The 15,142-nt window shown below is 43.7% G+C and overlaps 1 protein-coding gene across 1 annotated transcript in view; it reads right to left on the bottom strand.

The window, feature by feature from the left end:
* Positions 1–15,142, bottom strand: part of LOC126412698 (forkhead box protein K1-like) — a 279,864-nt gene that overhangs the window by 95,278 nt on the left and 169,444 nt on the right. The window contains exon 2 of the mRNA XM_050082415.1: positions 11,496–11,658. Within this exon, the coding sequence (XP_049938372.1) occupies positions 11,496–11,658 (163 nt within the window). The remainder of the gene's footprint in view (positions 1–11,495; positions 11,659–15,142) is intronic.

Raw genomic sequence — 15,142 nt, 5'->3', positions numbered from 1 at the left:
CTTCTCTAAATCCTCGCACAAACGAAAAAATGGCTGACATCGAAATAAGTGTCCAAGGAATAGAAAAGCAACTGGATCACTCAACAGAGGAAAGTCCACTGGACCTGACGGGATACGAATTCGATTCTACACAGAGTACGCGAAAGAACTTGCCCCCCTTCTAACACCCGTGTACCGCAAGTCTCTAGAGGAACGGAAGGTTCCAAATGATTGGAAAAGAGCACAGGTAATCCCAGTCTTCAAGAAGGGTCGTCGAGCACATGCGCAAAACTATAGACCTATATCTCTGACGTCGGTCTGTTGTAGAATTTTAGAACATGTTTTTTGCTCGCGTATCATGTCGTTTTTGGAAACCCAGAATCTACTCTGTAGGAATCAACATGGATTCCGGAAACAGCGATCGTGTGAGACCCAACTCGCTTTATTTGTTCATGAGACCCAGAAAACATTAGATAAAGGCTCCCAGGTAGATGCTATTTTCCTTGACTTCCGGAAGGCGTTCGATACAGATCCGCACTGTCGCCTGATAAACAAAGTAAGAGCCTACGGAATATCAGACCAGCTGTGTGGCTGGATTGAAGAGTTTTTAGCAAACAGAACACAGCATGTTGTTCTCAATGGAGAGACGTCTACAGACGTTAAAGTAACCTCTGGCGTGCCACAGGCGAGTGTTATGGGACCATTGCTTTTCACAATATATATAAATGACCTAGTAGATAGTGTCGGAAGTTCCATGCGGCTTTTCGCGGATGATGCTGTAGTATACTTGAAGTTGCAGCATTAGAAAATTGTAGCGAAATGCAGGAAGATCTGCAGCGGATAGGCACTTGGTGCAGGGAGTGGCAACTGACCCTTAACATAGACAAATGTAATGTATTGCGAATACATAGAAAGAAGGATCCTTTATTGTATGATTATATGATAGCGGAACAAACACTGGTAGCAGTTACTTCTGTAAAATATCTGGGAGTATGCGTGCGGAACGATTTGAAGTGCAATGATCATATAAAATTAATTGTTGGTAAGGGGGGTACCAGGTTGAGATTCATTGGGAGAGTCCTTAGAAAGTGTAGTCCATCAACAAAGGAGGTGGCTTACAAAACACTCATTCGACCTATACTTGAGTATTGCTCATCAGTGTGGGATCCGTACCAGATCGGGTTGACGGAGGAGATAGAGAAGATCCAAAGAAGAGCGGCGCGTTTCGTCACAGGGTTATTTGGTAACCGTGATAGTGTTACGGAGATGTTTAGCAAACTCAAGTGGCAGACTCTGCAAGAGAGGCGCTCTGCATCGCGGTGTAGCTTGCTGTCCAGGTTTCGAGAGGGTGCGTTTCTGGATGAGGTATCGAATATATTGCTTCCCCCTACTTATACCTCCCGAGGAGATCACGAATGTGAAATTAGAGAGATTCGAGCGCGCACGGAGGCTTTCAGACAGTCGTTCTTCCCGCGAACCATACGCGACTGGAACAGAAAAGGGAGGTAATGACAGCGGCACGTAAAGTGCCCTCCGCCACACACCGTTGGGTGGCTTGCGCAGTATAAATGTAGATGTAGATGTAGATGTAGGACTGTGAGTACAGCAAACATAGTTGTTTCTTCCTTCGATTGGAAATAGACAGGCACGACAACAGCGAAGCGCTCAATGACAACACAGCAGTGGCACCACGTCGTCTTTCCAAATGCGTTCTGGTTCTACATCGCAATAGATACATCCGTGTGCGGATGCTCCAAGGAAACCCAACGTTGTCAGATTGCATTCGTCACTGTCACAGGGGCCCAGTACCTGACGTGGTGTTATATGGTGCCACAAGATACACATTATCATCTCGGATGGTATACCCAGTAATTTTGACTGCAAGCATTGCATTTCTTGACGTGCAAAGGCCGGTGGATCTCCTTTATCATGGAGTCTGCGTGACACCCTCTTTTGACATAACACAATATTGCCTGTTTCGCATGCAGTACTGAGCTACCTCAATAGAGAGAGTGTTCAGTTGTTGTCTTGGCCAACACGTTCTCCAGAGTTCTCGGCCACTGAAAAATCCGGTCATGTGCTGTTCACAGACTGGCATGCCACCCCTCGCCAGTCACTATGAGTACGATTGATGAACTCACGAGTTAAAGCAACATGGACTGAAATACCCGTGTCTGTCATCGTAACTCAGCTCAACTTGATGTCCAGATGCCTCAGAGCGGCGGTTCCGAACCTTTCTGAGACCATTATCTCTAAATGTAATCAGATACTGACTGGTACCCTTACCCCCTGCCCCCACCATCATGAGCATTAGCGCCAAATTAATCTTTAGAATGAAAAAAATTTCTTTTGAACATTTTATTTTTAAAATGAAGAAAGATAAGAGAAATTCAGTTTTTGTAAGTGTTATATTAAACCATGAACTAATGAGTCAATGAGACAATCGATACTGCTTATTTCTAAAACTTTTTTTAGTAATGATGCAGTTCTCAATGCATCGCAAGTGCTACCTACATCATCTGAGCCACTTGTTACAAAACATGTTTCCTCTGCAGCATTCTTCTCCCTAATGTGACATTAGTCACTTGGCTGCTGGGCTCCTTGTAAGCACTGGTCATTTATCTGTTGCGAAGTGAATAAATGAATAATGAAGCAATTTCTGATCCACTGCGGGAACTACCTGCAACTCGGAGATAGCATTTTCATGAGCTAGTTAAGCATATATAATGTGTATGTCTCAGGTTTACTATCATCGATGGATGGTACAAAGTACGTAGAGTGCGTGGAGTGGGTGATCTATGTGAGGAAGATGTTCGGGTATTCGTTTCACAAACTGTAACCTCCACCACATTGTGTCACGTGTTAACGCTAGTATTTGGTGGCTTCTCCAATCGGTATTACAGTCTTATGAAAACTTGTAAAAGTTATGATCATTTAAAATAACTTACACAATCGGCCCATTTGTTTTTATCGTTCAGAAAATTTCCTTTTACCCCTCAGTGGGTAATTACCCCTAGGTAGGGAACCACTGCCATAGTCTCTCTTGCTTCGAGACGTGGCAGCTCTGTGTACATCTTCTATATCTCCGAACTCAATACAAATTTACTAATGTATTCTTTCTGCTATGCTGCATACGCACATTAAGTAAAATTTCTTTATTTGCTGTCCTTCGAGCTGCAGTTTCAATGACCAGCAGTGTAAATGATCTTCGAGGTGTTTCGAAACTCTCATCTCGACAGATAGAGGAGAATCCTACACAGTGTCCGGCGAATGAGTCCCTGATTTCGAAAAGAAATGTCTCGAAAACTAAGATCGATGCTTTTACCATGGGATCCTTTTCGAACATTAAATCATGTTTGAAAACTGCACCTTGTTTCGTAGACCTGTGTTCTACCTTGTCGTGTACCAGTACCAGAAAACACATTGTTCAATGGAATACATGATTTCAACCTCCTTTCACGTATTAACAATGGAGGTGATCGCTATGAATTGCAGCGCACTATTTATAGGCAATACATATTGCGATTACAGCGCCACTTCTAGTGGCTTTTCTAACTATTTGGTAACTGCTGTATATAATTCGTAGAGATTTCATAATAACCATACCGTTTGTCGCACTAGCCTATCGATATTAGTTTTCTAAGTATTTAATTTCAAATCAGGGATTCCTTCGGATTCCTTCGCTGGACAACTACAGGGCCGCTACTCAAATTTGGAAAAAAAAAATATCACTGAGAATCCCAGGTTGAGGAGGAAGATGGTCCCAAGAAGCTCCTGATAACTTAATGGTCAGAGGAAGAGGGGGGGGGGGGGGGAGGAGCAGGCAGCTGCATACCACAATAATGACTTTTCTTTCGTCTCAGCTGAGCTACATACCAGCCAAAAGCAGTGGTTTAACCGCAGTTTTTAAACACCGATATTCTTACAATTAACACACTTTTAAATATTAAGTATTTTGAAATACCAAGTTGAAAACGCCGAATTCCCTGAGATTTTTTTTAAATTCCTGGAAATCCCTGAGATTTTACTCATGTTTAAAGGTAAAAAAATTCCCTGAGAATTCCGGGTTTTCCAGGAGAATCGCCACACCGGCAGTGTATGTTGGACACACCCGATGGATGATCCGTAGTCTCACAAAGATAATGTTGTTATTGTCTATAAATAGATGGAGAAGCCCATTACATGTCGCTTACGTTATGGGCAATTATCACTGCAAAAAAGTACAGCTTTAAACACTTTAAGAATAACTATCTGTAGCTACCTAAGATGAAATGACCAACATAAAACTAGTTGTGGGAGATGTGTATGAAACTGAAAGAAACATTCAGTGGAAGAATCGTGAGAAACGTAATTTGCCCAGAAAAAAGTAGCTCATAAAACGCTTGGCCGATGGATAGTAGAGTATTGCTTACCATTCTCGGAACCTTGCCAGCTAGAATAAATAGAACTGATTGGGAAGTTCCAACGAAGAGCGACTCGTTCGTCACGGGATCGTTTAGTCGGCGCGAAGGCGTTATGTTACCGAATATCAACAGAATCCAGAGCCAGAAGTTACAAGAGAGGCGTTGTGCATCACGGAGAGTTTGCTCTTGACTTTCCTAGAGAGGATGTTCCGGAGAGAATCGGGAAATATATTATTTCCTCCCATATACACTACTGGCCATTAAAATTGCTACACCACGAAGATGACGTGCTACAGACGCGAAATTTAACCGACAGGAAGAATATGCTGTGGTATGCAAATGATTAGCTTTTCAGAGCATTCACACAAGGTTGGCGCCGGTGGCGACACCCACAATGTGCTGACATGAGGAAAGTTTCCAACCGATTTCTCATACACAAACAGCAGTTGACCGGCGTTGCCTGGTGAAACGTTGTTGTGATGCCTCGTGTAAGGAGGAGAAATGCGTACCATCACGTTTCCGACTTTGATAAAGGTCGGATTTTAGCCTATCGCGATTGCGGTTTATCGTATCGCGACATTGCTGCTCGCGTTGGTCGAGATCCAATGACTGTTAGCTGAATATGGAATCGGAGGGTTCAGGAGGGTAACACTGAACGCCGTGCTGGATCCCAACGGCCTCGTATCACTAGCAGTCGAGATGACAGGCATCTTACCCGCATGGCTGTAACGGATCGTGCAGCCACGTCTCGATCCATGAGTCAACAGATGGGGACGTTTGCAAGACAACAACCATCTGCACGAACAGTTCGACGACGTTTGCAGCAGCATGGACTATCAGCTCGGAGACCATGGCTGCGGTTACCCTTGACGATGCATCACAGACAGGAGCGCCTGCGATGGTGTACTCAACGACGAACCTGGGTGCACGAATGGCAAAACGTCATTTTTTCGGATAAATCCAGGTTCTGTTTACAGCATCATGATGGTCGCATCCGTGTTTGGCGACATTGCGGTGAACGCACATTGAAAGCGTGTATTCGTCGTCGCCATACTGGCATATCACCCGGCGTGATGGTATGGGGTGCCATTGGTTACACGTCTAGGTCACCTCTTGTTCGCACTGACTGCACTTTGAATACTGGACGTTACATTTCAGATGTGTTACGACCCGTGGCTGTACCCTTCATTCGATCCCTGCGAAACCCTTCATTTCAGCAGGATAATGCAAGACCGCATGTTGCAGGTCCCGTACGGGCCTTTCTGGATACAGGAAACGTTCTACTGCTGCCTTGGCCAGCACATTCTCCAGATCTCTCATCAATTGAAAACGTCTCGTCAATGGTGGTCGAGCAACTGGCTCGTCACAATACGCCAGTCACTACTCTTGATGAACTGTGGTATCGTGTTGAAGCTGCATGGGCAGCTGTACCTGTACACGCCATCCAAGCTCTGTTTGACTCAATGCTCAGGCGTATCAAGGCCGTTATTTAGGCCAGAGGCGGTTGTTGTGGATACTGATTTCTCAGGATCTATGAACCCAAATTGCGTGAAAATGTAATCACACGTCAGTTCTAGTATAGTATATTTGTCCAATGAATACCCGTTTATCATCTGCATCTTTGTTCTTGGTGTAGCAATTTTAATGGCCAGTAGCGTACATCTCAGTTTTTGAACATGTTTTATGATTGCGTTTATGACATTTCTGGAGACGGAAAATCTCCCCTGTGGGAATCAACACGAGTTCCGAAAACAACGATCGCGTGAAAGGCAACTCGCTGTGTTCGTCCACGAGACGTAAAAAGCAGTAGACACTGGCGCTCAGTTAGATGCCGTGTTCCTCGACTACCGTAAGCCATTCGATACAGTTCCACACTGTCACATCCAGCTGCGTGTTTTGATTTAAGACTTTTTAGGTAACAGAACACAACGTGTCATTCTCAACGGAGAGAAATTTTCATGCGTAAAACTTACTTCGGGCGTATCCCAAGGGATTCTTAAATGACCTAGTGGATAATGTCGGAAGTTAAAGGACGAGTTTCGCAGAGGTATTGCGAGTACTTAGAACATAAAGACCCTTTATTGTATGATTACGCAAAACCTGAACAATTACTGGAAGCTTCTGTGTGTCCATCCTTATGATTGGAGGTTTAAGGGACTTCGAACGTTCACTTACGTAATAAAATGGAACACCTACATCCTTCCTTACGATGTAATTTAATATACGGCTACCAGTTTCGGCTCTTCAGCGCACCATCTTTAGGCTCTAACTGACAGTGAGAGGTTAACTTGAATCGTATGCACGATCCATCAGTGGTCACCATCTATGAACTGGTTTTTGCAGACTACCTGAACAACAATGCTGTCTCTCCAACCATCAAATGTCAACTGACATTCAAAATGTCTCTCCAGTCAGTTGGTAGTTGATCGTTGGAGACAAAACATCGCTGTTACAGAAGTCTGAGAAAACCAGTTCATAGATGTTGGCGACTGATGAATCGTGTATGCGATTGGAGTTACTCAGTCAGCGTCAGTTAAGGCCTGAAGATGGCGCACTGAAGCACCGAAACTGGTAGCCACATAATAAATAATATCATGAGGACTGCTTTAGGTGTTCCATTTTATTAAATCACTGCAAGCAGTTAGATCCATAAAATACCTTGGAGTAAGCGAACAGAACGATCTGAAGTGGAACTACCAGATAACACTAAATGCGGATACGGCAAATGCCAGATTAAAATTCAATGGTAGAATCACCAGAATCTTCAGTCCAGCCACAGATTGAGTATCTTACAAAACCGCCGCTAGCGCAATACAGTACTTTAATATTGCTCGTCAGTATGGGATTCATACCAGATAGAACTTACTGTTTGAGAAAATAGAGAAGATGCACAGAAGAGCAGCACATTTTTTAAAGGCTCATTTACAAAGCGGGATAACTCATGGAGGTGCGTAGCAAACACCAGAGGCAGACGTTGCAAGAGAGGCGCTCTGCATCACGGTATGGTTTACTGTTACAATTCCGAGAGCATATGTCAACTAATGACTTGTCTGCCCCTAGATACATCTCAAGAGAAGACCATGAAGGTTAAATTAGAGTGATTCGATCTCACACGGAGGTCTCCCGCGGTCAATTCGCGACTGTAACTAAGAAGTGATAGTGGTACATAAAGTACCTTCCACCATACTCCTTATGGTGGCTTGCAGATTATAGATGCAGGCGTAGTTGTACGGAGCCAAAAGCCGTCCTCTCACGGGACGTGAAAACGCATGTGGGCGACCAGCTGGTGACGTTACGGCTTGGAATTCCACGTTACACTACGCTGAGAAACGAGAAATAAATAATCTGGCATGCAAGATTTTTGTCTCGTGGAGAGGAACGTGGCCAATGAGATGCGACATTGTATTACGTCACAAGAAGAACATACGAATCGTCATAGTGTATGGCGTTTAACATCGTATTTGGTAACTTTTCTTTCTCATAAGAGTACATTGTGCAGCATCAGCAAATTGAGGATCTCTCGGGAGCGCGTCGTTTTAGCTGCGATTCGTTATAATAGAATGACAGGAAACTACCAATCGGTAGGTAACAGCTTCCTGTAGCTGATGTTTTTTAGTGTTACAAATTGTGTGCTACGAAAGTATACAGTTTCAATGCTACGGCGCGAAAATTGGTAACTTACCGTAAATAAAGGAAAGTGTGAGGTTATCCACATGAATGCTGAAAGTAATCCGTTAAACTGCGGTTACATCACAAATTTGTCAAATCTAAAGGCCGTAAATTCAACTATATACCTAGGAATTACAATTACGAACAACTTAAATTGGAAGGAACACACAGAAAATGTTGTGGAGAAGGATAACCAAAGAATGCGTTTTATTGGCAGAATACTTGGAAGATGCAACAGACCTACTAAAGAGACTCCCTACACCACGTTCGTCCGTCCTCTTTTGGAGTACTGCTGCGCAGTGTGGGATTCTTACCAGATAAGATAAACGGAGTACATCGAGAAAGTTCAAAGAGCAGCAGCACGCTTTGTATGATCGAGAAATAGGAGAGGGAGTGTCACTGAAATGATCAGGATTTGGGGTGGATATCGTCAAAACAAAGGCGTTTTTCGATGCGGCGTAAAACTTCTCACCAACTTTCTCCTCCGAATGCGAAAATAGTTTGTTGACGCCGACCTACACAAGGACAAACGATCATCATAATAAAATAAGCGAAATAATAGCTCGCTCGGAAAGATACAGGTGTCCTTTGTTTCCGCGCGCTGTTCGAGAGTGGAATAACAGAGAATTATTGTGAAGGTGCAGATTACCCACGTAGATTCGACACGCAAGTCGCCGTAGTGGCGTCAACTCGGAAGCCTTGCACCAAGCAAACGGCCTACCCGACAGGAGGCCCTAGCCACACGGCATTGCCATTTATCCATGTACATGAGGGTGTAGACGTATCAAAAGCGCTTTTTTGGTACAATGTGCATATTAAATAACAAATAAGTACATTTGTAGATACAGTGTTACGTCGCAAAATTGGTGGCTAACAGTTCTTGATGATGCTGGATGTTGTACTGGATAGCATTGGTGGGTACGCCTTAGTGCTCTCCAAACAGTAGTGCGTGCAACTTCACGAACGTTGACGTCACCATGCGGAATGAACCCGCTATAAAATTTCCATTTCTTCCCAAAACTGTCCGAGCAGTAGCAGAATTACGGGAGCTTCAAACTTCGTGATCATTTTCTTCACAACGACACTTCTCACAGGACATTTACCCCTTCGAATGCGTTTTATTGGCAGAATACTTAGAAGATGCAACAGACCTACTAAAGAGACTCCCTACACCACGTTCGTCCGTCCTCTTTTGGAGTACTGCTGCGCAGTGTGGGATTCTTACCAGATAGGATAAACGGAGTACATCGAGAAAGTTCAAAGAAGAGCAGCACCTCTTTTGGCGATAGGATCATAAAGCTGCAGTAGCGGATTCTCTATTCTGATGCTTCACTAACGGTACCTTTTCTGGTAAAGTCAACATGACGCGATTGCTGGTGCATCTGACTGTGTCGTCATGCAATGGGGTTTCCACGACAATTCTAGGATTTCCCATAGTCCAGATTCTGCAGTTGTCGGTGTTGACAGACGCTAGCAGTGTGAAATGGGAGACTAAACACCTGTGTCGAAACTGTACCCTACTTGATAGCGCCGTGAGCTTTAGAGGTATATCTGGAGCTTCCAGCCCACCTCATTCCAAAAATAATTTTTTTTTCATCTTTTGTTTTCTAGAAGATTCTGCGTGTTTCTTCTTCATAAAGGAAGTATTACTTAAAAATCGTAGTTATTTTTTTGTGAATAACGTATCTGCTGCAATTACTGCCGCGAAGGTCAACGACTGGAATGTTTCCCCAGTGGCACAGAGGGTGTCTCGTTTGCCGACAGCCCATCCCTCGTGAGGTTTGATGTCCCGTCAGCGTCCACGTCAACGTTAGCTGCCTCGACCCGTGGGTGGACGGTCTTACGCACAGCGTTTCTTCCAACGCTTCAATCACGAATGGAAAAGCGAGTAGGGGAGAATGGTAGTGGTACCACTTGCACCCTCCGCGACACACCACATGGTACTTGCAGAGAACAGAAGTAGCTGTTGGTGATTCTGCTGGATCTGTCAATTGAGGTCATCCTTTTTTTTTTTTTTTTTTTTTTTTTTTTTTTTGTTATCAGTCTACTGACTGGTTTGATGCGGCCCGCCACGAATTCCTTTCCTGTGCTAACCTCTTCATCTCAGAGTAGCACTTGTTGCAACCTACGTCCTCAATTATTTGCTTGACGTATTCCAATCTCTGTCTTCCTCTACAGTTTTTGCCCTCTACAGCTCCCTCTAGTACCATGGAAGTCATTCCCTCATGTCTTAGCAGATGTCCTATCATCCTGTCCCTTCTCCTTATCAGTGTTTTCCACATATTCCTTTCCTCTCCGATTCTGCGTAGAACCTCCTCATTCCTTACCTTATCAGTCCACCTAATTTTCAACATTCGTCTATAGCACCACATCTCAAATGCTTCGATTCTCTTCTGTTCCGGTTTTCCCACAGTCCATGTTTCACTACCATACAATGCTGTACTCCAGACGTACATCAACAGAAATTTCTTCCTCAAATTAAGGCCGGTATTTGATATTAGTAGACTTCTCTTGGCCAGAAATGCCTTTTTTGCCATAGCGAGTCCGCTTTTGATGTCCTCCTTGCTCCGTCCGTCATTGGCTATTTTACTGCCTAGGTAGCAGAATTCCTTAACTTCATTGACTTCGTGACCATCAATCCTGATGTTAAGTTTCTCGCTGTTCTCATTTCTACTACTTCTCATTACCTTCGTCTTTCTCCGATTTACTCTCAAACCATACTGTGTACTCATTAGACTGTTCATTCCGTTCAGCATATCATTTAATTCTTCTTCACTTTCACTCAGGATAGCAATGTCATCAGCGAATCGTATCATTGATATCCTTTCACCTTGTATTTTAATTCCACTCCTGAACCTTTCTTTTATTTCCATCATTGCTTCCTCGATATACAGATTGAAGAGTAGGGGCGAAACGCTACAGCCTTGTCTTACACCCTTCTTAATACGAGCACTTCGTTCTTGATCGTCCACTCTTATTATTCCCTCTTGGTTGTTATACATATTGTATATGACCCGTCTCTCCCTATAGCTTATCCCTACTTTTTCAGAATCTCGAACAGCTTGCACCATTTTATATTGTCGAACGCTTTTTCCAGGTCGACAAATCCTATGAAAGTGTCTTGATTTTTCTTTAGCCTTGCTTCCATTATTAGCCGTAACGTCAGAATTGGCTCTCTCGTCCCTTTACTTTTCCTAAAGCCAAACTGATCGTCACCTAGCACATTCTCAATTTTCTTTTCCATTCTTCTATATATTATTCTTGTAAGCAGCTTCGATGCATGAGCTGTTAAGTTGACTGTGCGATAATTCTCGCACTTGTCAGCTCTTGCCGTCTTCGGAATTGTGTGGATGATGCTTTTCCGAAAGTCAGATGGTATATCGCCAGACTCATATATTCTACACACCATATTACTAGTAGAGAAACACGGTGCAGGGTACTCACGATATCCAGGAGTAGATACCGGAGACGGTGAGCTCGCCCTTTTCGCGCAGGGCTTGCTCGATGAGCTCCGTGTAGGTGAAGGGCGGCTTCCGAGGTCCAGTCGGCGTCTTCGGGGAAGCCACGGCCGGCGGCGGACCGGGCTTGCGAGCTTCCACAGGTCGCCCTGCAACACCAACAACACATATCAAAATAAATTCCATTCGGGCCAATAATCTTTCATCACGTGCAAAGCACTGCATGTTCAAAAAATCACATGGTAGCCATAGTGACTATCCTTGGCATAACAGGGACAGTGAAATGAATGGAAAATCGAAACACAGGGTAACCCAAAAGTCCGTTAACATTTGAAAACGCATTGATTCGTGGAATAATGTAGATAGAGAAGTAAACTAGACAGATGCATGAAATGACATAGGGTTTGACTGAAACCAAAAACGAGTGCACAAACCGTCAACAAAAAGGGCTGGATAGCAATACGTCAGTGACGCCGCATGAGAATCGGGGTATAAAATGAAATGTAATGAGAGTGGGAGTCAGAAGCACCAGCAATCGCGTCATGTTGACTTTACCAGAAAAGGTACCGTTAGCGAAGCTTTTCTGTCGGAATAGAGATTCCGCTACTTTAGCCTTACGAACCTATCGCCATAAGAAGGGTATTCGAACGGGTAAATGTCCTGTGAGAAGTGCCATAGTGAAGAAAATGATCACGACGTTTGAAGCTCCCAAAATGGGCGACCAAACACAAGTGCTACTGCTGCTCGGAAAGTTTTGTGAAGAAATAGAAATTTCAGCGGGTTCATTCCGCATGGCGAAGTCAACGCTCGTGAAGTTGCACGCACTGCTGTTTGGAGAGCACTAGGGTGTACCCTCCAATGCTATCCCGTACAACATCCTGCTTCATCATGACCTGTTAGTCACTGATTTTGCGACGGGGAGAGCATTTGCGGTGTGGGCACTCAAAAATGTTGGAAGATGACGATTGGTTGTTTAACGTGTTGTGGACCGACTAAACCCATTTCACACTCCAAGGGTCTGTCACCACCGACAACTGCAGAATCTGGACTACCGGAAATCCGAGAATCGTCGTGGAAACCCCATTCCATGACGACACAGTCATGATGGTTGGATTTACGACATCAAGCATGATCGGACCCTTTTTCTTCGAGGAAATGCGGGGTGCTGCTTTTCTGACTACGAGAGTGGTGTAAAGAAAGACTACCTGGACAGTGGATAACAAAATGAGTGATTTGGAGTGATGAATCACGTTATACTCTATGGCAATCCAATGGAAGGGTTTCTATTTGCCAAATTCCCGGAGGGCATTACCTTCCATGGTGTGCAGTGTCAATAGTGAAGCAGGAAAGAAGTGATGTTACAGTACGAGATGTGTTTTTCGTGGTCCCTTTGTTGCGCTTAAGGAGACGCTAAATACGGAAGGATACGAACACATTGTGTACTGCGTACAGTAGAACAACAATTTGGAGACGATTATTGTTATCAGCGCGACAATGCACACCATCATAAAGCAGCATATTTCAGACAATGGTTTATGGGAAAAAAATTCTTGAAATGGACTTGCCTGCCCAGAGACTGACCCCAACCCAATGGAATACCTTTGGAATGATTTAGAACGTCGAATTAGCTCCAGACCCCAGCCTCCAACCAGAGTGCCTTCTTCAGTGTCTTCGGCTCTTGAGGAAGAATGGGCTACCATTCCTCCACAGACATTCAGACATATCATTTTAACCAACATGGTTGTGGGGTAACAGCGATCTGTTATGGTTGATGATCAACTAGAAAAATTCCCTGCCGGCCACAGTGGACGAGCGGTTCTAGGCGCTTCAGTCCGGAACCGCGCGACTTCTACGGTCGCAGGTTCGAATCCTGCCTCGGGCATGGATGTGTATGATGTCCTTAGGTTAGTTAGGTTTAAGTAATTCTAAGTTCTAGGGAACTGATGACCTCAGATGTTAAGTCCCATAGTGCTCAGAGCCATTTGAACCATTTGATTTGAGTTGGACCCAGGGACATAAATACTGCTCAATCTAATCTTCACATTGAATAGGCCTGAGTTTGCCATTATATAGATAGCTGATTGCTTCTGCGTTAAGTTAAATGCATTGTTTGAAGATAAAAACAAAATCAAGGCATTTCGGTTGATTTCTTAACCCATTGTTCAGCACTGAAAATATCTGTGCAGCAGCGCAAATGTCGACGCTGTGTATCATGTTTGGAAACAAACTTGTTGGATTCGCTCTCTGTATTTACTAGATTCTGTTCATCATAAGAATGTCCACCCCCAGCACGGTAGCTCAGCGTGTTCGGTCAAAGAGCTGGCTGGTCTCTGTAATAAAAAAAAACTAAGTGAAAAGATAAACAACGAACTTCAACGGATGTCATGTGACGTCCGCTACGACCAAATACAACGAAAAAAAAGTGGTCACTGCGAGAGAATGTCAATCCTAACGGCCCGGGTTCGATTGCCGGCTGGGTCGGAGATTTTCTCCGCTCAGGGACTGGATGTTGTGTTGTCCTAATCATTATCCTTTCATCCCCATCGACGCGCAAGTCGCCGAAGTGGCGTCAAATCGAAAGACTTGCTCCCGGCGAACGGTCTACCCGACGGGAGGCCCTAGTCACATGACATTAACATTTTATCATAAGAATAAACTTGATGTTAAACAAACACAAACGCGATGACTGGTCAAAAGCTGTAGCAAACGTACAGCGATGTTGTTACGCTCTTGGAAATAGGTCCTATTTATGTATTAGATATCTTATTACTAACTTACGTTAAATGAAACTTTCAGATATTCCAATGTGTTAACAGCCATCAACGTTTTTCTTAATCACACTTTGGCAATGTAGTTTTTATTTCAAAACTGGTATACAGTCACAGTCTGTGTTGTGCTCCGATTGCCGTGCTGTTAATAGGCGATATGAAAATGGCTGATGCTGTTGCCTGTTCCGTACTGAAACACGTGTGTGGAACAACGTTAAAAAGTGCCGAGAAATAGGTTTCTCTTAACGTTTTTCATAAATTTACAGAAAAAAATCGGCTTTGAAGTTTTCCGAGGAAATGTATTTGACACAGTTGTAACAGAAACACTCATCCGATATATGGCGGAGTCAGTAGCGTAGTAGTCTTAGGAAAGAGTGTCACTAAAGATTGCTCAAGTTAAGAAAACATACAAATTTCATTCTTAGGGCAAAAATAAAAAACCAAATACTCTGTATTTGGAGTATGTCTATTGTTTTATACCAAAGATGTTGTCTCACACGAAACAGAGTGATAAGTGTCAGAAATATGAAAAACAATCATTTCACAGCATCGAGCACATCATACAAATGCTGCACTTTTACATTTGCCACTTTACGATTACAATATGAATCCAACAGAACTGATATATTGAGGCAAGTTAAAGGATTTGTCGCGAAAACAACAAGACTGGTAATCTGCCAGACGTACAGGAACTAACCGACGTAGCTTTTTCACATGTCACTGCCGAACGCTGACGATGTAGAACGGCACGTCATAAAAGAAGAGGACAAAATGCGGCGCCGGGTGGCTTTGTCGATTCAGTTGTTGATCGATTCGTTATCAGCGTAGCATATGACAAGTGCAGAATTGAAATGTATTTGTCTGT

The sequence above is a fragment of the Schistocerca serialis genome, chromosome 7, assembly GCF_023864345.2.
Source record: "Schistocerca serialis cubense isolate TAMUIC-IGC-003099 chromosome 7, iqSchSeri2.2, whole genome shotgun sequence".
In the NCBI taxonomy this organism is placed as follows: domain Eukaryota; kingdom Metazoa; phylum Arthropoda; class Insecta; order Orthoptera; family Acrididae; genus Schistocerca; species Schistocerca serialis.
The sequence above is the reverse complement of the archived record's forward strand: the minus strand, read 5'-3'. Positions and strand labels throughout refer to the sequence as shown.